Source organism: Cupressus sempervirens, chromosome 5 (assembly GCF_028749045.1).
Source record: "Cupressus sempervirens isolate cs-2001-9-10 chromosome 5, ASM2874904v1, whole genome shotgun sequence".
Lineage (NCBI taxonomy): Eukaryota > Viridiplantae > Streptophyta > Pinopsida > Cupressales > Cupressaceae > Cupressus > Cupressus sempervirens.
The window spans coordinates 306,759,148-306,785,332 of record NC_143122.1 but is presented as its reverse complement, the minus strand read 5'-3'; the positions used below and the strand labels follow the sequence as shown (position 1 = coordinate 306,785,332).

Below are 26,185 nucleotides of genomic sequence, written 5' to 3'. Positions count from 1 at the left end.
CATCATTGGTTGGAAGAGGAGATGATTTCAAAGCAACCTTGCTTCAAGAAGAGGACTCCAAGTCTCATGCCTTCCTCATCACTACCTGAAGAGAAGATGGGTCCAATGAGTTCACCCATCCATAGAGTGGCTCAGTCAATCCCTCCACAAATAACATTACTTGTCTGTGCTTCGAAATATCATAAACCATGACTGAAAGCCTCTAAAACTCACTGATGTAACTCTCTATTCCACCAAACTGCTTCAGTTGAGCCAACTCCCGGAAGTACACTTTCAGATCCTTCCTATCAAATCTATTGATCAAGCGATCCACAAACTCCCAATAGGAAATGATCTGATCATGACGCAAAGAAATTAACCCATGGTACCACTAGTCATGGGAAATTCCATCCAAATGCAACACTCCAAATCTAATAGCATCCACCTCTAACATAGGACGCAAAGCCAAATATGTATTGAGCTTATGAATCCAAGCTCGAGTTGTAACTCTCCCAGAAGCATCAAAGTGCTCCAACATCATCTTACTGGCAACTTGCTGTAACTCAGTCTGTTGAAGTTGTTGTCTCTTAGGTGCCAACCTCGCTTTGGAATGCTCCCGTTTCTGAGTCAGAAATCTATCAAAATTCAAATGATTTTTAACAGCGTGTGGTAAAGCATCCCACTTCATAAAGTGTGCAGCACCTCATCAACAAAAGGAGCGGCCTCAGACTCAATACTGACCACATCCACCTCAGGTCTCAGAAATGCGGGCCTCTGCAACGCATCACAAGTGCCAATATGTATGTCAACTCTGTCAACTGAACCACCACGATCCTCAATGCGAACCCGATCTGCATCTCTGTACCTAACACCATCTCAGGTTCTATCCTCAACTCAGGATCTATGAGAACCAATAGAAACATCTTGACCTCTCTCCCTACTCTGTCCTCGAGGAAGTGCTATCTGTTGCAAAGTATTAGATAACTATTGCAGTACATGTATCATTTGTTGTTGCTTAGCTGCAATATTCCTAAATGTCAGTAGGGCATCTCTATCAACCTCAACATCAGTGGGTTGTAGTCTAGTGCCACCAGAACCACTCGGACTACCAACCGCACCAAACGAAACTTCAGACTCTCCTTCTTTGGGAGGAGAATTACGTCCTCTTCAGGTATAGTGCATACTCGACACAAATCTCCTGTCGTCAGCCAAAATAGAAAATAATGTATCACATACTAACCACTAACAATTGATTTGGAGCCCAATTCCTGTAGGCTAGCATAAAACCGCTTTGATACCATTCTAAAAACTCTCACTTGGCAATAACTTGAACAACTCTGATTTCACCAACTCTTCTCACAAATTAGATTGTTGGCATTTTGTCAAACACTTGACAAACCACTCTCTAGTGAAGTAAATGGAAATGCAACTATATTTAATGTTGTCTAGAACTAAATTTCAAATGAGAGCAACTTTGATATCTTGTATTTTATTGTTTTTGAATGAATGATAACAAAGTGGAAAGAGAGCATACAAAATTAAGACTCCAATTTATTTCTTATTCAAGGGTCAAGTATAATGCATTTCGAATTCATACCCAAACTATTGAAGTATAGCTTCAGTCAAAGTAATATTGAACATTTGAATCTGGTTTTATGAATTATATTGCTAGTAAGAATAACAGATATATATACATACACATATGTGCTTATATGCATATATAGATAGATAGATATGTGTGTAATTAATATTACTGCCACCGATTCATATCGGGTTTCATGCACTGGTTATTATCTATATTGGGCATGTTAGTGCCGTCGATCATTAACTTGCAATTGCATTATTGTTAAAAGGTAATCGAGTACTTATGCTCACATAGGGTCATGACCCTAGGTGGCCTTTGGCCACGTAGAGTCATGCCCCTATGGGAACATGACTCTTCATTGTATATATATCATTGCATTGGTGGGGACTAATCATATATCAATCACAAGTCATATATGAAGTCCTAGCGGTCTCTATCTCTTGCAGATTCGCAGATTATTGAAGTTGAAGATCTGCAATACACAATCTAATATCAAGTAATCTGATTTATCATAGTCTGAAATTATAGTTTATTTCTATTAAATATCCTATGCATTAACATGGTATCAGAGCCATCCTGATAAGAAATTCTATTATTCAGAAATAAAACAAAAATCTCAGATTTCAATATTAGAATTTTTATTCTCTAAATCAAAATGGTTAATCACATAAGATTAGAGGATAGACTTGAGGGAGTATCAAATTTTTCATCATGGAAAATTTGAGTCATGATAATACTTAGAGAAATGGAATTAGAAGAGTACATAGAATCAAACAAAACTATTCCTGAAAATGATCCAGATAAAACGACATGGAAAAGAAATAACAAGGCCATGAAAATTATTATAGACTCCATGAAGGATCGCATTCTCCCTTCTATATCCAGTCTTCAAACTACATTTGAGATGTTCTCTACTATTAAAAACACGTTTCAAATCAATAATACTAGTAGACTGCTAACTTTAAAGCAAGATCCCCTATACATAAAAATGAATAATGGGGAGTCAATCACATCCTATTTTCTAAGAATCTCTGAGTTAAAAGATCAACTTGCAACAATTGGAAGCCAAGTTGATGACAAAGAACTTAGCATGATAGCTTTAAAAGGACTTCCACTATCATGGGAAACCTTCATGATAGCTTTAAGAGGACTTCCCTACTCTGTCCTCGAGGAAATGCTATCTACTACAGAGTATTAGACAACTGTTGTAGTACATCTTTCATTTGTTGTTGCCCGGCTACAATATTCCTAAATGCCTCCAGGGCATCTCTATCAAGCTCAGCATCTGTGGGTCATAGTCCCGTGCCACCAGAACCACCCGGAGTACTAACCGAACCAAACTGAATCTCAGGCTCTCCTTCTCTGGGAGGAGAATTACATCCTCTTCGAGTATAGTGCATACTCGTGTCATGTCCCCTAATTTTGCGCCTTAGAATTTTAAAAAAAATAATGATAAAGAACAACATAAGGAGTCTAATAATAAATTATATTATAATTTATTAAATTTAGTGTTAATAAGAGAACATGATAGGAATAAATAATATAATAATATGATATATTATTATATTATAATATTATATTATTAATAAAAGATTTAAATAAATAAATATCAAACTAAGAGGTATTATTAATATTAACCATATTATTAAAAGTACAGTATCTTCATATTCGAATGGAGGAATGACATACTAATCAATCTAATTATTAATCAAATGATTAACAAATTATATATTATCAATATAATAAAATTATAATAATAATCTATAATTTGAAATAGACAATGATATTATATTCAAGACTTAATTAATCATACTTGATTATATAAAGAGACAAGAGGTGTGTCTCTTAGAAGTATGAAGCATTCATATAAATAAAAGAGGGAGACTTTACGATAAGGGGGGAGATAAGTAATCATTATCTAGCCTAGAAACTTTACAGTCAGCAGGTGCGTTGAAGGATAGAGGAGGAACATAGATATTTATCAGATATGAGTGGAACTAAGGAAGGAAAAATGCTCATAGTGGAAATTGGAAGGTTAAAACGTAGGAAATATAATATAGTTTCCAAGCAATGATGATTTTCTAACACTTATATCTTTGTAAAGGCGATGATACATGAATTGACTCTACCATAATTCAGCACCCAGTCAATAGCTATGGAGGCAAGAAGAGAACAAGATAATGAGTGAAGGAAAGAAGCAGATCTGGAGGTCACAACATACCCAGCACAATAAAGACAAACTACAGATGACGGTGATGGATAGGAGAATATGTACTCGCAAATGCCAAAGAAGACCAACGAAGAAGGATTTTGGGTTAACAAAAAATAGAAGGAAGAGAATACTTTATAATGACCAGTTAGCAAAGTGACCCAACCAATATATCTAATATCCTCATCAGCATACTGTTAGAGAATTAATCTTATTATTGATATTCAATATCAAATATGTTCTTGAACCATTGTCTTTAATGATATCGTGTCTCCTTCAGCAGCTTACAAAGAACATTACATATACATAACGGCAATCTGGAGAGTTGGATAAACTTTAGGGAAGTATGCAGCAGATATAATAGACTATACACCATTCAGCGGCTAGGATTGAATTACATGCGAAAGAGGAATGTCAAACGGTAACCAACAATTATAGTGTCCTTCTATGTGACGTTCGAATGGGTAGAGGATATTGTGTATTATAAGTTAGCCAAAGACATCAAATTGAGTTACGTAGACTATATGAGGAAAATGTTAAAACATTCTTATTACCAAAGATAAGAATATTTGAAGTTAAGGATGAGTCAGAATGTGTTCTATAAACACCTCCACCAGTAATATAATATTTATACTCAGAATATTTAATAAATTAATATATCAGCAAGCATCATAACCTAGAGCAATATTGTATAAGCTCTTGATTATTTGAGGAAGTATCCCTATATTTGAGAAAATAAGGAGTAAGGATAAGGATAACATCTCCTATTTTCTGACATGGTCAACAAGGGACATTACAGTGGTATCAGAGCATGATCTTGCCATCCTGTGGAAAAATAGTGAACACAAATCTATGATGGAGAAAATGATAAACCAAATATTTAAAAGAATAAGATATCATGAGAGATGTGAAGATGTAAGATAGCTATGGAAAAGCATTAGTGTACTATTTCAAATTAATGATTATTACAAAAGCATATGTTATATGTGCAAATGTAAGGGAAGATGATGCTAGTTCAAATGAGAAGCATAAAGAGGATAAAAAATAAATATATATAAGGAATAACACGTTGGAAGACGTTGATGAACCATGTAAGAGAGCACCATAGTCTAAGAAAGGAAACACCAAAATGTGTGAATGGTATTGACAATTTTATGGCATGAAAGTAGAAAAACTTCAGGAGAATTGTATGATACTAAGCCACTATGAGACTTGGGAAGAGATAAAGTCTCTCCCAACAATTATAGAGATGGATAATCCTAAAGGGATATCCATAGAGGCCTTAGGATGAGATAAAGTCTCTCCTAAGGGTTACAAAGAGGGATAATCCTAAAGGGATATCCATAGAGGCCTTAGAGAGAGATAAAGCCTCTCTCAAGGATTATAGAGATGGATAATCCTAAAGGGATATCCATAGAGGCCTTAGGATGAGATAAAGTCTCTCCTAAGGATTGCAAAGAGGGATAATCCTAAAGGGATATCCATAGAGGCCTTAGGGAGAGATAAAATCTCTCTCAAGGATTATAGAGATGGATAATCCTAAAGGGATACCCATAGAGGCCTGAAGACGAGATAAAGTCTCTCCTAAGGATTAAATAGAGAGGGATGTTTACCGCATAGGTTAATTAAAAAATGCACACGAATAGCAAAACTCTTTAGATTATTCGCATATGCAGACATTACATTATGCTTGATAAGATGAGTGATGAATGATTATTGATGAATTAGAATGATCCCGAACAGGATATAAATACTGTCCGCTGAACCTTCCCGAAGGAGTCCGTCGGCCACAAACATTATGTCTGCTACAAACTATTTACCCGTCGGCTACAGAATATAGAAACACCGACGACAATCATCCCGTCAGCTACAGAAACACCGCCAACAATCACTCCTTCGGCTACAAAAACACCGACGACAATCCAGTCAGCAGACACAGTTTCTACCTACGAGATCATCCCCCCCAAAAGAAAAAGTCGTCTCCGGACGACAATTACAAAATATCTGAGATAAATTAACAAACAAAATACATTAACAAAATGACTACAACAAAAAATCTGCTTCTGTCACATCACTTCCACATTCATCCCGTTACATCTGTAGCCTCTGCTAACACAATACTATCTCCTCAAGCTGACCTTGATAGCCACCCGTGTCGCTTTCTCTGCTTCCAACACTGGGTCCACTGAGCTAAGTGTCGTTGTACTGCCTTTTGGATGACCCACTCCTCCCAAGCTCTCTATGCATCCACCAAGACAGCCTTTCGGCCAACACCTACTCCCAATGCCTCTGGTACACAAACACTCCATGCCTGTAGCAGCTTCAAGTCTTCTCAACTAGTCAAACTCCCACGACTGATATCCACAATGACTGGGGGTCCAAGGGGCAACACCTCCGACGGGGTCGAGGGGCAGCGCCCCTACGAGGTCCTGTGGCAACATGAAACACACCATTTCTGTCATTTTCTACCGGTTCCACACTCTTTCTGGCAATCACTGATACTTCCCCTTCCCTGTGGCAATATCCGATACTCATTCCACACTGCTTGAATCTGTCGTCATTTTTTTTTTTTTTTTTAATAATAAAACTTCCTAGCACCTTCCTTCTGCCAAACTCAACACACCTTGAAGCATAGTGTAACCCTGCAAAAAAATAACCCACGGATGGATAATACTATGCCGAGGTTGAAGAAGTGAAGCCATCGCCGAGGTAGACAACAGGCATCCTGTCCACAGGGGATGCAAACAGACTCCACCTCAAATTTTTTTTTTTTTGCACAAAAATGAACAGCACCTCAATTTTGCCTCCAAGCGTCGTCATTCTGCAACGACGACAACAAGGGAATCATCTGATCATTCTGCGAAGGCGACAGTGAAGGCGACGACATCTTCCTAGCACAATAGGATCTGTTGACTGCGTGAGGTACCTCTTGCTCGTCCAACGTCCCCAACTTTATCACTCGATTGTTGCTGACCTCCCGGATCTGATATAGTCCAACCCATCTTGCCTTAAACCTTTCTTGTTTGCCTTCATTCCGATCGTCGTACTTGAGTACCAACTGCCCCGGCTGAAACCTATTGAGTTTGTCATGCCATGCCTTATGCCTATTTTGTGTCACATCCATTACCCACTGTGCCTGCGGTCGTCGCGCATCTAGATTATTTTGTTTCTGTCGGCACCCTTTAACTAATTTTATGGTGCGATGCATTCTTTTCTTCTTGTGCGGTCCATTCACCGTGTACCGGATGATGGAATTTTTCTTTTTTTTGGGTTTGTATTGTATGTTGTTCCCTTCTTCAGCCGTAACCTCCTTTGCGTCATCTGCTTCTTTGTATTCCTTCGGACACTCATTTTCCTCTTTTTCCTCACTTTGGTCGACCCTTAGCATATTACAACTCGGAAAGAGTTTGTAGTCTTCTATTTGCCAGTGGTAAAGGCCATTCACCGAGGTCTAGGTCATCGTCATTCGATCCTCCTTCTAGTGTCAATACTCCTTCATTCGGTTCCATTCTCCTCTTTCCTCCATCGTCACTGTTGCCTTTACCTTCCAAGTCTGACGATGCTGCCTCCTCACCTACCATTTGTGTGTGCAAGTCAAGTATGAATCTTTTGCCTCTGTGCTCCATTGATAGGGTATTTCGTTTCCAATCATGTTTTACTTTTGCTTGCACCAACCAAGTCCGTCCCAGAATAGCATCATATCCTTTTCTTTTCAATGGAATGACTACGAAATCTAATAAAAATGGTTGCGTTCCAATAGTTACCGGTTGCGCTTTCAAGATTCCCAACGGTTTGATTCCATATTGGTCTGTTGTGAGCAACTGAAATGTAGGTGGCCACAGCGTCGGCTTTCCCAACTTCTTCCAAGTATCCTCCGGCAACACATTCACGCTGGACCCTCCTTCGACAATTGTGTCTGTCAAAACATTTTCCAAAATCCCCATCTCAACGACCACCGGATGCCTTCCTGTCGTGAGCGCCAGAAGCATTGGGTCTGTTGTCATCGTTGGACTACTGTCCCTTCCTATGTCCTCCGTTGCTTTCGGAAATGGTGTATGATTCAGAATGGTTGTCCGTAACTGGGGCATTGTGAGAAGGAGGTCACTTATTTTGACCGATATCTCCGTTTGTAAGATCTGTAGTACAATGTTTTTTTCTGCAAAGTTCCTTGCCAAGGTGTCGATGATGTCCTTCAACTGAGATGTCCCTGCCGACGATGCCTTTCCAATTTTTGCCTACGCTTCCCCCAATTTTCTTTTTTCCTCCGCCGGCAGTTTTACTTGCTTCCGCGTAATTGCCAGAACCTCCTCTTCATCCGTGCTAACAGTGATCAAGTTTACTCCAGACTTTGGGCACTTGGCATCTTCACGGTCGCCGAGTCCGCACCATCTACATAATAATTTCGGTGTGTTTGCCACTGTACAATCTCGTACAAAATGACCCCACAAATTACATGCTCTGCATTGAACGATCGGTTGTCCGTTTGCATCATACTGGGTTCGACTTTGGCTTCCATTATTATTGTTATTGTTCGCATTGTTGTTATTTTGCCCTCTGTTATTATTCTTGTACCCTCCGGATGTGGCACCTGCGCTATTCGTATTTTCGCTACTGCCCGACGGGGAAGCCTCCTGTGTAAGAAGCACCTGCGGAGATCCTCTTGTCTTCATGTTAAAGGGGCACTCTTTTGTCAAATGGCTCATGATCTGACAAATGTCACAAAATTGGTTCTTTGGACACGATCCTTTAGTATGACCGTTGGTCTTACACTCCGTGCACCACAGCTCACTGCCTTTTGGCTCCTTTTGCATGTTTTTAAACTCATTCATCATGTGGATCATGTCCTTCTATAGGGCACGAACCTTCTTATTGTTGCCTTCATTGTCGCTGCTATCACCTCCGGTAGGCTCATCGTCATCCGAATCAGATGAGCTAGTCTTCGTCTTCTTCTTTGTCTTCAGCTCACTTTCGAGGTCCAATGCTCTGTTATAAGCTTTCATATATGACAACGATGGCACAATTTTCATTTTCCTCCGCAACTTCGAGCGTAAGCCTTCCACGAACCATCTTTTCTGAAGTCTATCCACTGGCTTATTTTCCATTTTGTTTATCAAGTCTTTTAATTTCCTGGCGTAAACGCGAACAGTTTCGTTCTTTCCTTGCTTGGTATTGAAGATCTCTGTTACAATTTCATTATCATCATGCAACAGTTGAAATTCGGCCAGAAACTCTTTTTTAATGTTATTCCAACTGTCTAGCTTTTGCAGATCTGTACTAGTAAACCAATCAATTGCCACACCCTATAGGGTTGCCGAAAATTGCCTCATCCAGTCCTCTTCATCAATTATCCCATTTTCCCTCCAGATCATTTCACATGTTTTGCAATGTTGAATGGGATCGGTCGTACCATCGTCATTAAACTTCGGCAGTTTCTCTTTCGGTCCCACCATCATGATTGGTTTCTGTAAACAGACGTTGCTCGGTCCTGCAATACTGGCACTGTTCAATCCCACATCGGCGGACTGCACTCCCACACCGCCGGATTGTTCTCCCACACGGGCGGACTGCACTCCCACATCGGCGGTCTGCACTCCCACACTGACGGACTGCACTTCAACACCAGCGGACTGTTCTCCCACACCGGCGGACTCAACAGCTGCAAACATTGGTGAAGAAGGGTGTTCTGAAGTTGTCCCTTGCGGAAGTATATCCCGGACGAAGAGTTCACTCCACACTCTTGCTCCGTCGGCACTTCAAGCCGTGCGAGTTGATGCTCTTCTGTCTGGATTCTCTTCCCTCAGCGAACACAAATTCAAAAACTCTTCCCGTGCTTCTTCCACCAATTCCACCCGCTGTCGAGTTTCCTCCAACAAGTCTTCCGTATTGCAGTTTCCGTCAGCAATCTTCTGGAATCTCCTTTGGCGTTCGGCTTGCTGTGCCAGAATTAAATTTTCTTGCGCAGTACGGATTCCATCTTTTCTCTTGACCTTATTTCGATCCTTGTTAAGTTGATTTGGCATTAATCTTCATTCTTCCCACTTTCCAGGTTCATAAGGCAACGACACCAAATGTTTACCGCATAGGTTAATTAAGAAATGCACACAAAGAGCAGAACTCTTTAGATTATTCGCATATGCAGACATTACATTATGCTTGATAAGATGAGTGATGAATGATTATTGATGAATTACAATGATCCCGGACGGGATATAAATACTATCCGTCGGACCTTCCCGAAGGAGTCCGTCGGCCACAAACATTATGTCGGCTACAAACTATTTACCCGTCGGCTACAAAATACAAAAACACCGACGACAATCATCCCATCGGTTATAGAAACATCGCCGACAATCACTCCGTCGGCTATAGAAACACCGACGACAATCCAGTCAGCAAACACAGTTTCTACCTACAACAAGGGATATTTCTAAAGGAATATCCCTAGTGACCTTGGATGAGATAAACTCTCTCCTAGGGATCATAGAGATGAGTACGTCCCAAAAGGATACTCAGTGAGGCCTAAAGGAAAGACAAAGTCTTCCTTAAGGATTTGGAAGAGAAGAAAAAAGGCATCCGTAAGGTTTTGGAAGAGATAAAGTCTCTACCAATACTTATGAGGATTACTAATCAAGACTTGTCATGGGTCAAAGAACGACAAGGAAGGATCGTGAAGCACACAGTATATAAAGATAAGTTCCTCTCTTAAATTGATCTTAGATAAGTGTTATACTACATCAAGATAAGTCCTTTCTTTAAAATCATTCTTAGTATGTTAAATTTAAATCTTGTAATAGTTAAATTTAAATTTATAACCATCTAATCCCAAAATTGAAATCATTGTTGCAGGATTGTGATCAAATCACAAGGAGAAAATATTGAATTGCTTGATGACAAGCAATTTGAGGAAGGGCGGACTATCATGTCCCCTATTTTTGCCCCTTAGAATTTTAAAAAATAATAATAAAGAACAACATAAGGAGTCTAATAATAAATTATATTATAATTTATTAAATTTAGTGTTAATAAGAGAACATGATAGGAATAAATAATATAATAATATAATAATATAATAAATAATAATATGATATATTATTATATTATAATATTATATTATTAATAAAAGATTTAAATAAATAAATATCAAACTAAGAGGTATTATTAATATTTAACCATATTATTAAAAGTACAATATCTTCATATTTGAATGGAGGAATGACATACTAATCAATCTAATTATTAATCAAATGATTAACAAATTATATATTATCAATATAATAAAATTATAATAATAATCTATAATTTGAAATAGACAATGATATTATATTCAAGACTTAATTAATCGTACTTGATTATATTAAGAGACAAGAGGTGTCTCTTAGAAGTATGAAGCATTCATATAAATAAAAGAGGGAGACTTTATGATAACGGAGGAGATAAGTAATCATTATCCAACCTAGAAACTTTACAGGCAGCAGGTGCGTTGAAGGATAGAGGAGGAACATAGATATTTATCAGATATGAATGGAACTAAGGAAGGAAAAATGCTCACAGTGGAAATTGGAAGGTTAAAATGTAGGAAATATAATATAGTTTCCAAGCAATGATGATTTTCTAACACTTATATCTTTGTAAAGGCGATGATATATGAATTGACTCTGCCATAATTCAGCACCCAGTCAATAGCTACGGAGGCAAGAAGAGCACAAGATAATAGGCGAAGGAAAGAAGCAAATCCAGAGGTCTCAACATACCCAGCACAATAAAGACAAACTACAGATGACAGTGATGGGTAGGACAATATGTACGCGCAAATGCCAAAGAAGACCAACGAAGAAGGATTTTGGGTTAACAGCAAATAAAAGGAAGAGAATACTTTATAATGACCAATTAACAAATTGACCCAACCAATATATCTAATATCCTCATCAGCATATTGTTAGAGAATTAATCTTATTATCGATATTCAATATCAAATATGTTCTAAACCATTTTCTTTAATGGTATCGTGTCTCCTTCAGCAGCTTACAAAGAACATTACATATACATAATGGCAATCTAGAGAGTTGGATAATCTTCAGGGAAGTATGTGGCAGATATAATAGACCATACACCATTCAGCGGCTAGGATTGAATTACATGTGAAAGAGGAATGTCAAACAATAACCAACAATTATAGTGTCCTTCTATGTGACGTTCGAATGGGTAGAGGATATTGTGTATTATAAGTTAGCCAAAGACATCAAATTGAGTTACGTTGAATATATGAGGAAAATGTTAAAACATTCTTATTACCAAAGATAAGAATATTTGAGCCAAAGACATCAAATTGAGTTACGTTGAATATATGAGGAAAATGTTAAAACATTCTTATTACCAAAGATAAGAATATTTGAAGTTAAGGATGAGTCAGAACGTGTTCTATATACACCTCCACCAATAATATAATATTAATATTCAGAATATTTAATAAATTAATATATCAGCAAGCATCATAACGTAGAGTAATATTGTATAAGCTCTTGATTATTTGAGGAAGTAACCCTATATTTGAGAAAATAAGGAGTAAGGATAAGGATAACACTCCTATTTTCTGACATGGTCAACAAGGGACATTACAACCCGACACAAATCTCTTCTCGTCAACCATGATAGAAAATAATGGATCACATACTAACCACCAACAACCAATTTGGAGCCCAATTCTTGCAGGCTAGCAGGAAACCGCTCTAATGCCACTATAAAAACCTTCACTTGGCAATAACTTGAACAACTCTGATTTCATCAACTTTTCTCACAAATCAGATTGTTGGCATTTTGTCAAACACTTGACAAACCACTCTCTAGTGAAGTAAATGGAAATGCAAATATATTTAATGTTGTCTAGAACTAAATTTTGAATGAGAACAACTTTGATATCTTGTATGTATTGTTTTTGAATGAATGATAACAAAGTGGAGAGAGAGCATACAAAATTAGGACTCCTATTTATTTCTTATTCAAGGGTCAAGTACAATGCATTTCAAATTCATACCCAAGCAATTGAATTGAGTAAATAGAATCTGATTCGTATTTGCTAGTCTTTAGTCGGCCCTCTATATGTACTATCAGCGTGCTAAGTGGATTTTAATATGCATGCCGCAACTATTGATTGGTTATGCCAAGGAGATACACGTTACCAATCCCAACTGATCCATGGTTATCAGAATTCGCCCAACAAAATCTAAAAGTTCAAATCTTAATTACTGGAAAACCTGATTTGCTATAACACAACCGCAAACCCTGCCAAGGGGATTGATGTCCAGTATGCAACAACCGTTTGTTAGTATCCAACTTCCATGCCTCACCTAGGCTCGACGTCCAACGTTGAAGTCCCTTGTTACATCGCAATTGTCAATAGCTGACAGAAGGTAAGACGTCAAGTGTTTAGTCAGAAGCCGTGAGTTCCACATGTGATCACAGAAAGGAGAATAATGCCTTGTAGGCCACAGCTAATGCCCAACATGACTTGCTAATGATATGTGGTTCCCAGCTGAACACAATGCCACACATGTATCCAAGTCACAATTGCCTCTAGCAGTCTTCACAAACAAACTCACTTTGAATGCTAAGTGTTGTACTCCAGCTTCAGCTAATACTCCTCAACAACTGTCTCCTTAACCACAGTAATCACAATAGGAGATATGACAGGTGTATGCCTCAGCACAAATGTCAATGAAAAGAACTCAAAAATTGTTTAGAACCCTAGCCAAATGATATGAGCAAAATATATATAATTCAAGATCCTTCTCCTTAGCCATAGAAATATAGTAGGAGAATGTTGGCCAATTGTGTACTTTAGCACAATTGCCAAGAACTTCTCAAACGAGACCCTTATACTTCAGCAAGGGCTCACAGGTCAAAAATTAGAAAAAAGCCACAAAGGCACAAAAGCAAATATATAATCAAATGTGCTTTTTCCAATGAAATAAATGAGCTCTCATTTATAATCTTTCGTTGGCCAAAGTTTCCTAAAAATCTCTACTTCAGAAATTGTGGAAGTTTCTCAAAAGAACTCAACACTTGAAACTTTCCAATACACTTTTTAGAAATATCTCTTAAAGTCATTATTATAATAATGCAACTTAATAATTGATAAATAAGAGCTCATGCAATTATTAAACTTATTTACTGCAGGTGATGACCAACTACCAAACCACCCACTGCACTGTCAAAAATAGGAACTGCCAAAGATAGACTTACTAAAAATAGTAAGTCCATAATTGAGACCCCCAAAACACCTTGTTAGCTCACGAGGGTCGCTATGATGAGCTAACTCCAATTGCACAAACTGGCCAAAAACGGGGGCATTACAAAAAATTTAAACTATTTTAATAATTTATTGGATATACTTATATTTTTAAAATATTATAATAAATTATATAAAGCGAATTTAATGTCGATTTTTTTTGAATTTTTTAACCTTGTCGAACTTCATCTAAACTTCATAGTAGTTGAACTCGAACGAGAATGAGAACGAGAACTTGAATCTTGTGACTTAGCGCACGCGCATGCACACGCGCACACACACACATATTATACTCATTATTATTATTATGAAATATATATATTAATTAAATGATGATTAATCCTTGGAGACATGTCTCTTCAGGAGACATGCCTCCTCCTCTCATATTTATAGGAGATTCCAAATCTGCATTTGGAACGTATCTATCACAATGGCAATATAATTACACTTTCAGAAACTGATCCATGTTACTCAACACATTTTAGTGCTTTTTTGATGTTTCTGTCTATGATTGCTCCTTCACTAAAGTCATCCTGCATCTAGTGAGCTCACACAGTGTTCAGTTGTTTTTTGACTGGGCAAAAGAAAACTTACAAAATAGTGTTTAGTTACTTGGCAGAAAAACCTTGCAGGTTTATGGTTGATTTACTTAGTCTGTGAAATTACATGCAAATCCCAGAAGTACTCATTTCTAAATAAATGGGTTCATGAAAAAGGTGATTGGTAAAATAATTCATCCATCCTTTGCATTGTGTTAGCTGAATATTTATATTTGGATTGCAGTAGCATTCCCAGTCACTTTGGTAACTGAGTTCACCCCATTCTTGCTTTAATCACACCTATTAGAGCTTATATTCGTATGACAGTAGCTTCTCTGAGGTCTGTAGGAAGGGTTCTAAGTGGAGTTGGGCTGGTAACAACAAGCATGACTGACATACAGATAATATTAACATCAACCCCTATCAAGAATTGAATGACATTATTGATATCCTACTTGCAATGACACAAAACATTGCACCCACATTACACAAAATATAAGATTGCATGGCTAACTTATGACCTACTTTATAAAATACAAAAATTACACCTTATGTTTAGAAAGATATAACATTATGCTGAAAACGCTCTTCCATAATTTGATTATGCAATTTCAATTTTGATTATAATTAGTTTAATGTCATGGTATTATAACTGATTCTTTTTCATTGAATAGGGCCTTATGAAGTTATGAATAATTTTCAGATGTGAACATTTCTATGAAATACTATTTTATATCTTACTAATTTTTTTATTTATCAAATCATATGGAATTAAGGATTTCATCTTAGCATTATGCTTGTTTTCAGAAACACATCTTCTATGAGGCATAAAAAGTGTACCTATTTTTGCAGATTTACTTGCCCAAGGGGAACAATTATGGACCACTTTCTGAAGGCATTCTATTGGCTATTGGGGCTCAATATGATCACTTGCTTCGTCAAATTTGGGATAATCATGTGGTTGGTCTAATATCATGACATCCATCAGTGATTTTCTTCATCCTATTTTGACTGAAAGCTTGTCATTACTTGTTAACAACATTTAATACAAGATAATTTGTAGAAGAGTTTTGAATTTGATAAATTTTCATTGTTCAAACTTGAATGTTAAATTGTTAATATTGAATATTTACTTCAAATTTTTGCTTTATTCAAATATTTTAATATTTACTATTTACTATTTACTAGTTTATTAGTTTACCAATGTTTCATTTGAAAATTCAAATTGTAATTCTGCACTCCCCCACCCCTCGTCCAAACATAATTCTTCTTTGTAGCACACTTGATGATTTAAAACTAAAAAATGAGCATCTTTGCAATGCCCTAAACAATCAATTGTCATAAGAAAATATAAGCCCTCTATACATTTAACCATGATATTGATAAGTGGGTGATGCCTAATATCCATCCACTCATCCATGACCATATTGCATTCCCTTTGCACCCAACATTCCTTCATTTTCTCCATCAACGCATTTATCTTGAAATAATTATTATCCAAGATTGTGATCCTCACTTTTGTCTCCCTCTGTGGCACATACGATGGTCCTCCCCTTCCTACCATTGCCACTATCTTCTTTTAATAAGGAGATCAAGCCACATGTAATGCAATACCTTTGGAAAATAAGAATTTGCAAGTGGCATCATCTATACGATCCTTACATTGCACATTGAATAATTCAGCTACAAGTTAGCAGTATAACTTGTCATGTTTCCCTCAGCCTCTACTACATGAGCCCCTTAAGAAGAACCTGACATGTGTGCAATTCACTTGTGCTAAGTAGAAGTAGAACCATGTGGCTAGCACTAGTTACCCTAGAACTTATGGACAGAGATGCATGCATAGGTGCCACTCCACTGTCTTTACTGACACCGCATAGCTTATATATCTTAGCTCTATATTTTAGGTTTGTTCTTATCCTAAAAAACGTACTCCCTTAGACACTTTTCCCATAGAATTTAAGGAGATGGACATTTTCTTTAAACATGCTGCCAAAAAACTCAAGGCTGTAAAAGTAGCAATTCCACTACCTAGTGCCCCTAGATGTCCCAAGCTTGCTCAATAATTTTTTGGTAAATCTTTTTAAAGGAACCTTATGATCAAGTGAACCCCTAGCATACTTTGCCAATAATGTGGAGGGGCAGTTAATAGTTGACGCACTCATGGCACAAGGAACCTCAGAGAAATCAGTCCCAACTGTCAATACAATAGAAATTAACAAAGACAAGATGAATCACAACTCAACAATGAACTAGAAACATGCAAAATCACACCTTCGCGTTATCACAGATTCATGAATTTACATCAAATTGGCTAGCAACATGCACGCTTACGTGCCGAATTACAAACAAAATCCAAACTTTGTAATGTCCTTTGTTGGGACCGACCTTAATTTATCTTAAATTTCCCAATTAGGGTTTGTTTTGTAATATCTCCTAATAGGAATATTCATTCATTCTATCAAATTCAAGTTATCGATTCAAGATATTTTCATTCATGGTTACTTTATTACTATTCCAGCTCTATGATGCAAGGAGTTGGTGTAATCCATGTTGCCTAGATACCAACTTGCAATGGATTCCCTCAATGTTTCCAGATCCAAACCCTTAAGCCTTCCTTGGGATTGCCTGCAAGGCCGTTGAGGTCGTTGATCCCTACACTATCTTGGGACAAAGATCTATTGCTTGGATTTATGCAAGCCCCTCTTTGGTAACACCTTAGTCTTCACTTCTCAACCAAATAGTAATAGGACTTGAATCGGTGTCTATATATATAGCAAAGTAACGAGAATCGGAATCAGATCGGAATCGGCCATGAATTGGCAAATTTAAAAAAGCCTTGAAATTTAGAGATTTTAACAATTTAAAACTTATTTCATGCACTCTTTATTGAATATAACTTAAACAGACTATAACATCATCAAATAGAAGTTAAAATACATAAACATGGAACATAAATGATAAATCCATCACATACTTAATTACATTACATGTAAAATGTCAAGTGTAGGTTGTAGCTGAAGTAAATAGAAATCATAGGATCATAATGATTCAAATCATAGAATGCATGTAAGATGAAGATCCACAAGACATCAAATCATAAATGTATGTAAGAATCTAAGATGAAGATCCATGAGATGTATGTCTATCAGTATCTGTAAAAAAATGAAAAAACAAGGCTCCAGCTCAAGCCTCATCATCATCCTCAAGCTTGGCCGCAGCCTCAGCTTCAGCTTTTGAGTATCCTGTCTACCTTCTAGAAAGGCATCTAAGGTAGGTCCTAGAGGGTTGTTGAGCCTTATCACGAACAACGTCACTAGGGTTTGTGTCTGTGCGTGTGCCTGTGCATCTACGAGTGCCTGAACGTGCTCTAGTTGCCTCCTCTGCCATGGCCACAGCCTCAGCCTCTCTATCTACCGGGTCAACCCACTCATGGTCTTCCTTAGTGAAAACTGAATCCATAGCCTCAGTGAGCAACTCTGATTCTGGATCAATCTCCTCCAAATGATTGGAGAGGAATCAGTGCTCAAAATTTATATGATCCTAAGATGGAGGTTGTAATGAACAAAGACAAGATCATTCAACCTCTACTCTACCTTCTTGCTGGTTGCAAACCTGTGGGTTTTCTTTTCTCTTCTTCTCTCTCACTTTTCCTCTCTTCTACTCATGCTAAACAATTAGAAGGCCGTTTGGGGTTAAAACAAATAGGAAAGGCAAAAAAAAATTTTTTTTAAATGTGTTTTTATAAAAAAGTTGACTTCACTTTTTGGCTACCCGCAATGCCGATTCCTGGAGGCGATTTATGCAATTTTTTGCATAAATCACATGAATCAGCGATTCATGCCAAGAAATTGGCGATTTGATTCATTGGCTCCAAAAAAATCCGCAGCCATGAATCGAATCGCCAAACCAGCGATTTACATTACTATGAAGAAACAAAAATTTAAAATATATATATTCACATAAATTAATTTTAAATACATTATTATAAGCATATATGCATATAATTTTGAGATTATGTTATTTCTATATGTACGAGCATATATGGATCCTCACTCATAACAGAATTTAGATATAATAACATCATAATTTACATATAATAGAACTCAATAATAGAAAATAAGGGTGGAGGCAATCGATTCCTTAGGGGCAGATCTTCGACTCTTTTATATATGTATTGATGTATCATAGAGGAACTAAACCCAACCGACCCTACTATCATAAGGGGGGAAAGAGATAACAAGACTGCTCACTCCACTTGCTTAACTAAACCTTTCAAGCTTGAGTTGCCAAGCCACAGTATATAAGAGTTGGTGCATTTCCAAGCTCCCTAAGAAGTCATTTGGTGAGGGAAATGCAAAGATTTGGTGAGGAATCGCCCTACTGTTCAGTTGTTTCCTGCTCTAGATATTCTTCTACACATATTACCTTCCATCGGCTTATCTCCCGCTAACAATTCAATTACATCGCTCAGAATGGAGGCTCAAGTGATGGTAGTCATGAGTCCAAGTGGGTTTTAGACAAGCTACTTTCGACCCTCATTGTGCTTCTAGTTGAACTATTCATTTTTTGGGGTGGCTTGGGGTGGGGGGAATTGGTTTGGATGGATGGTGGAGAGTTGAGTAATGGCCTGGTTCAGCTGCCTCTACTCGGTTCGGTTAATCCTATTGTTGTGGAACTGAGAATGAAATGTTTGGATATTCAACTTCAAAAGCTCTTGATTCCCTCTTCTTTTAGTTGACATTTATCCCTCTCCTTTTCACATTAGGTCAAGTCCCTCTTTGTTTCTCAGAAGGTGGCTCAACCCAAGCAAACTTCTCAAATTTTTGGATTGAAGAATGTGGCATTGAGAAAGGAAAGAACAAACAAGCTCCATACCACTCGCCAGCCCCCCATATAGTTGGGCATGGGGGTGATGCTAGAATAGTCTTAAGAGGATTGAGAATCAATGGTGCTGGTTCTACCTCTCTCAAGATTGATGGTTGGATCGATTCTTCCTTATCCACTATGCAAAAGTTCCTACATTCAATGCTCTTGAGTCCCCCATTATCAAATCCCCGCCTTTGAAAGGGCTACCAGCTTTATCGTACTCTTCCATCTTTTTGCTTTGCCTCCCCTCCCAACTTCTATCCAGCCACCAACAACTAACATTCCCACCTACTGCACTGGAAAAATTGAAAGCCTAAATGGAATATATAGGTGTGGTTAATTGTTGCCTCTCCTGGGCAAGATAGGGTTGAAATCAGAATTACTGGTGTGAAAAGGTTTATTGATGTCTTCCTATTCAATCTACTATCATGTGTTGCTGATTTATCATATTGCCATGGTCTACTCAACAAGATATGAAAACAATCCATCGACATAATATCACAAAGAACTTCATCATGATAAGATACAATTTTCAAGTTAACAATACATTGCTCACTTACCAGTACCTTATGATCATCCCTTATCTCTTGAATATGATAAGGCTTCAAGTGTTTCATTCTTGGCAACTATAGCTTGACGAGCAATTCCTGTGATCCTAGGTTGTCTAAACTCCCACTATTAATGATGATTTTACAACACTTTCCTACATCTTTAGATCTGGTTTTGAACAAACTCTTCCTCAACATCAGTTCTCGGCTAGGTTCCTTATTACAATGTGCTCTTCTAACCATTAGGGCTTCTCTATCTTCTAGTTGATTCATACATCTAGGTGACCCTTCTTCCATAAATGCATTTTTGTTACTACTGTTAAGTTTAGATAAACTTGTCACTGTTGTATTTGATTGCACTTTATATCTACAACTCCAATTGTCGAACATCCAAGGAGAGAATATTGATTGATTTCTACATTTCTCTCTCTTGGCCATTTGATATTGGTATAAGTATTGTCTTTAAGAGACATGTCATGAAAGGACATGTCTCCACAATGTGGAGTTGTGTTTGTTCATGGCATGGCTCTTCATTTAAACAAACAAACTCATTCATAACCCAAATTAGTTAGCACTTAACCAATTTTATTATTGCAATTCGTAGATCTGCACAGATAGTGATTGGATGTTTTGCTCAATCCAAATTATGGTCCAATATTAGTATGCTCGATAATATAATCTGCAAATTCAGATTTCAGTATACTTACTGTGGTGTATAGAGTTTTGATTTAATACAAGAATGATTTCTTTGTCTCCAAGGTATATGAAATGATCATTCTTATTGAGCACAAGAACTGTGTATAATGAACTGACATACATGCACATACACATATAATCAATACAAGCAATCATCCTTATATCTGACCGAAGCTACTATGTATCAACACTCCCTCTTAGCTAGGAAGATAACTAAGTATAACTCAATTTAAACATCACCTCACTCATGGTATTAAGGAATATAGAGAACATCAAGTCACATAACATTCTTATATCCTACCTAAGCTACTATGTATCAATGCTCCCTCTTAGCTAGCGAAGAAAAAATATATATTTCAATAAGTTCACCTTATTTGAAAGTGAGATATCACCTATCTTGTGACATAAAGAATATAATATGCCTAAGAACATCAAATCACATGATATTCTTCTTATATGTAATCTAAGTTATGGTAAGTGCACTGATATCAAGTCTTGTGATGTCTATCATAACACATCATGGCATCACACCATGATTATCTCATAAAGAACATAATGATCTGCAATAGGTATCACATCTCATGATATCCATCAAAATGCTCAAGCGATACTAAGTATGACATATTTAGATATCACCTCACTCATGATATCAATGAGTATATTGAACATCAAGTCAGCATGATATTCATATATCCTGGTTACGGTATGTGCACTGACATCATGTGGCATGATGTCTACAATAACTCATCATTGCATATCCTTAGATATTATGTCACATAATATCCACCATGATTATCTCATAAAGAACATATTGATACACAAACTATATAAAGTCAGCATGATATCTATCAATAAGTTCATGGGATATTAACTATGAAGACATTTCTATGAATATCAAGTCAACATGATATTCACTGTGATAGTAGACATTTAAAGTCGTCACTTTACAATCTTGAATACAAGTGCACATTATCAGAAAGATCATGACCTTTTAGTAATATACATGGGGGGCCCATAAAGTCATAGAGTCACACATATGACAAAGGAGTTTAAACAGAGTCATCATGGATTCTCTCACTTAGTGATGTCATGGCATCACACACATGACATCCACCATGAACCATACTAGAGGGTGGATCCTGTAAGAATTTGCCTTAGGGAAAAATCACCCAAGATCAAGGAACTCAAACACAAGCACAGAATAGACCAAAGTATGATCAGAATAACAATATCAAAATGAATTGATGTAATGTCATGTACATACACACTAGGAGTGCTTGAATATAAAGGCCTCTGAAATGCTTCTAGAATGTCTAGGAGTCAACACACTGATAAGTCGTACAACTAGCAACATGTCCACTAGGAGTGGATTATCCTCCATTAAGCACAGGAGTAAGTGTGATGATGAGAGGATAAGCCTACAAAGGTGTAGCATGTAAAATTATGTTGTAGACACCATGTGCTGAATTAGAGTTGCTTACTCCAGTGTTGTTTACATGAAAACTCATAAGAGTACACAAACTCCTAGGTGTCAAACTAATAAATGAAAAAATAATTGCATTGACCTAAGTAAACTTAAGTGAAGTGTAATAAGTGAATACTTATTTACACCAACATCATGACTAAATCCATAGGGTAAAAACAATGACTTTCACCTCAAACTTCTCTTCTCAAAGAAGGGATACAAACAATAGATCACTGATATTGAAGTTACGTTTTTCAGGTAAGGCTTCATTCTCCAACATATCAAGCTCGTCCCATTAGTACACAAAACTTCTCTCTAGCATGAGTTTTAGTGAGAATGTCAGTCGTTAGTTTTTAGTGATAATGTACCTCAACTGAAACTTATAGAAACCATTTTGTCATGATTTACTCCCTCTGAATCAATATCATTGGTAGCCAACAAATGTAGATTCTTAAGTTGCTCTCTATAACGAAGGCATGTCCTATTCACATACTCCAATCATGGAAAATATCTTATTCCAAGGGACTGATCATAAGGCACATGATTTATTATTTTGATAAAATCAACTTCCCATACACACATGTACTTGTCTAATTTCATTGTAACATGAGTGAATGTGATATGGATTTGACTCCAGCTTTGACCACATCAGGCATTCAACCAATTTGGCTTCCTTCTAAAGCTTCAAGTACTTTTGTCAACCTCTTGACCTCCTCATCCAAGATTGTTTCTAATATAATGTTATTTTCCTTCTCTTTGAACATGTTTTGGCCAATAACTTAGTCCTATGATTGTAAACATTTAAGTATCCATCTAACTTCGAAGATCAATTTAATCAGATCCTCTAACTGGTCCCTTTTGTCATAGAAAGTTATCCTTCTTCCAATCATAGAAGATAATTTTCTCTAATAGTCTCACATCTTCTCGCATGAATTAATATCATCATGAAATTCAACATAAAGAAATGGTTATCTCTTTATCAACATGAAAGATGTTTCCTTATCCTGGTAAGCATTCCAGATTGACTCTGCAGACAATAAATCTGTATGTTCATTACTTAGCACCAAATGAATTACCTTTCTCAAGGCAATTCCATCACCTCAATGAGCCTCAATAATGTATCCATATCTATGTATTTGATCCTCTAAACATTTAGACAGATTGCTAAAAAATCCTTATTCAGGCTCCAAGTTAATGAACAACTCAGATTCCTTTACTCAGCAATAGTTCTTTGGAGGTGGTGGCAATAGGGGTGAAATGTGCTCGCAGGATTTTCACTCACTACATGAAATAATGTCACAATTTAATCCTTACAGTCCCTTTATGAAGCTGTGAATTAATTAAAATTAACTCAACTTCAGTGGAACATTTTTGCATCTCAGATTCAGTTGAACTGATGGACCCAGAACGGATATTTCATCCACAAATATTTCAATGATTTCACCGATGCATAATAATATCAATCCAGGGAATAATTTGCACCACTTCATATCCAAAACACTTTCAATAGTGTTTCTTCACTCTCACGAGCTCATGGTGGGGGCGGGATGCACACATTTAAATGCGACTTCTTCAACAAACTCTATTGTGAATCCAAGCACATCCATCCCCAGGCTTTGTCTAATGCAGGTTTCAAAAACAACACCCATTGATCAAGCCTCTAGCGAGCAGACATTTAGGTCATGCAACTCATCCTGAGATCAATCGATCTGCAGATCCAACATTACAATAATCTCTGGGACATCCATCTTCCGCTGAGGCTTATTCTGCTCTCCATTCGCTAAGTGTAATCTCTTCGATGTTTATTGGTATTGAAGAGTGCAGGAATCTTTGCTGATTCATGAGTTTCGGACTGGTATTTCAATCCTTATATCCAAACCAAGCCAATGTTTGATGACTTAGATTTCTAAACTTGATGCTATGATACCATGTTAAGTTTAGATAAATTTTTCATTGTTGTACTTGATTACACTTTACATCTGCAACTCCAATTGTCGAACTTCCAAGGAGAGAATATTAATTGATTTCTATATCTCTCTCTTGGCCATTTGATATTGGTATAAGTATTGTCTCTAAGAGACATGTCATGAAAGGACATGTCTCCACAATGTGGAGCCATGTGCATTCATGGCATGGCTCTTCATTTAAACAAACAAACTTAGTCATAACCCAGATTACTTAGTACTTAACCAATTTTATTATTGCAATTCGTAGATCTGCATAGAAAGTGAATGGATCAGTTGCTCGATCCAAATTATGATCCAATATTAGTATGCTCGATCATTGCTTGGGCAATTCTACGCATGTATATCAGATCATTACTTGATCTGTACCAAGAGAATAATATAATCTGCAAATTCAGATTTCAGTATACTTACTGTGATGTATAAAGTTTTGATTTAATACAAGAATCATTTCTTTGTCTCCAAGGTATATGAAATGATCATTCTTATTGAGCACAAGAATTGTGTATAATGAACTGACATACATACACATACACATATATAATCAATACAAGCAATCATCCTTATATCTGACCGAAGCTACTATGTATCAACAACTACTACCTACTTTTTGCTTGAATTTCCTTGTCTACACTCAAATTCACTTATAATAATTTATTCAAAGTCATTCAGGAAATATTTAATTATTTCTTTATTATTTAATAAAATATCATTTGAGCCTGAGTTTGGCTCTCAAAGCCCCTATAACATCTATTTACCTCCTGGTGAGTCCCCTATACATCCCTTTGGCCTACTGGAACTTGGTGATAGGCCAACCTCCTACTATGCTCCTGTCACCTGGAAAGGGGACATTACAACTCATCGTTTTTCTTCTGGTCCACAAACAAATGATTTGACCATGTTTCTGATAATAGTTTAGAGTGGGATGGATAGAGGATTTTATAGATCGCTCTAGTATAAGGTGCTTCTTTCTATGCATGAAGAATCCAAATCTTGAAGGCCTCTTAGGTTGTCTCTACATGGTGGTTGTTTTGTTGGGCAATAGGATATAAAACAAAGTCCAGCATATAGTTATTCCAGCTGTGATCAGAATGGTATAGTAAAAACCATCAAGCATTTAGAATGCTAGATTCTCAATTTGGCTTTAGGATCCAATGATTTTTGTGATGGGTGGATTGCTTCACAGTGTAATAGAGATTGACAAGAGTTGTCGAGATTAGTTGTATAATAATGGTGCAACAAGGATATGGTGGAGCATTCTTCAGATTCATTTGGGGTCCTAGGATTGGTGTACAATTTTATATTGCTTGGGACAGACAGTCTTGGGAAAGGGAGGACTATAATGTCTCTATTTTCTTAATGAGTTATCTACTAGAGACTATTATCATATTTTATTTGTGTTGGCTAAGTTGAGCATTTTCAGGGAATAATATATCAATTAATTGTTTAAATGACCTAAGCTTCTCGGGATTATTTATGTTATTAATAATAAGTTGAAGCTTTAGATATTTTAATAAAGTGATTTTATATTATGACAATGGAAAATTATAAAGTGGGTTACTTTATGAGCAGAAAAATGAAATAAAATAAATGAATTCTTTCAAAGATGGTTACAGGTTTATATTGCTTGGGGACAGACAATCTTTGAAAAGGGAGGACTATAATGTCTCCATTCTGAATGAGTTATCTATTAGAGACTAATTTTACTCGTGTTAGCTAAGTTGAGCATTTTAAGGGTATATTAAATCATTTAATTTTTAAATTGACCTAAGCTTCTCGGGATTATTTATATTTTATTAATAATAAGTTGAAGCTTTAGATATTTCAGTAAAGTGATTTTGTATTATGACAATGGAAAATTATAAAGCAGGTTACTTTATGATCACAAAAATGAAATAAAATAAACTAATCCTCTCAAAGATGGTTACAGGTTTATATTGCTTGGCCACAGATAATCTTTGAAAAGGGAGGACTATAATCTCTGTTTTTAAATGAGTTACCTATCAGAGACTATTATCATATTTAATTCATGTTGGCTAAGTTGGG

At 36.7% G+C, this 26,185-nt stretch overlaps 1 protein-coding gene across 9 annotated transcripts in view; it reads left to right on the top strand.

Moving 5' to 3' along the window:
* The window catches only part of GCN2 (protein kinase family protein), a 389,262-nt gene that overhangs the window by 346,976 nt on the left and 16,101 nt on the right, over positions 1-26,185 (top strand). For 6 of the 9 annotated variants that reach the window (XR_016364575.1, XR_016364573.1, XM_089829969.1 and 3 more), the window contains one exon: positions 15,450-15,557. The exons of the other annotated variants lie outside the window; for them this stretch is intronic. Coding sequence is in view for 4 of the 6 variants with exons in the window: in XM_089829969.1 (XP_089686095.1) it covers positions 15,450-15,557 (108 nt within the window). In the remaining 2 variants the exon portion in view is untranslated. The remainder of the gene's footprint in view (positions 1-15,449; positions 15,558-26,185) is intronic. 9 annotated transcript variants of the gene reach the window in all.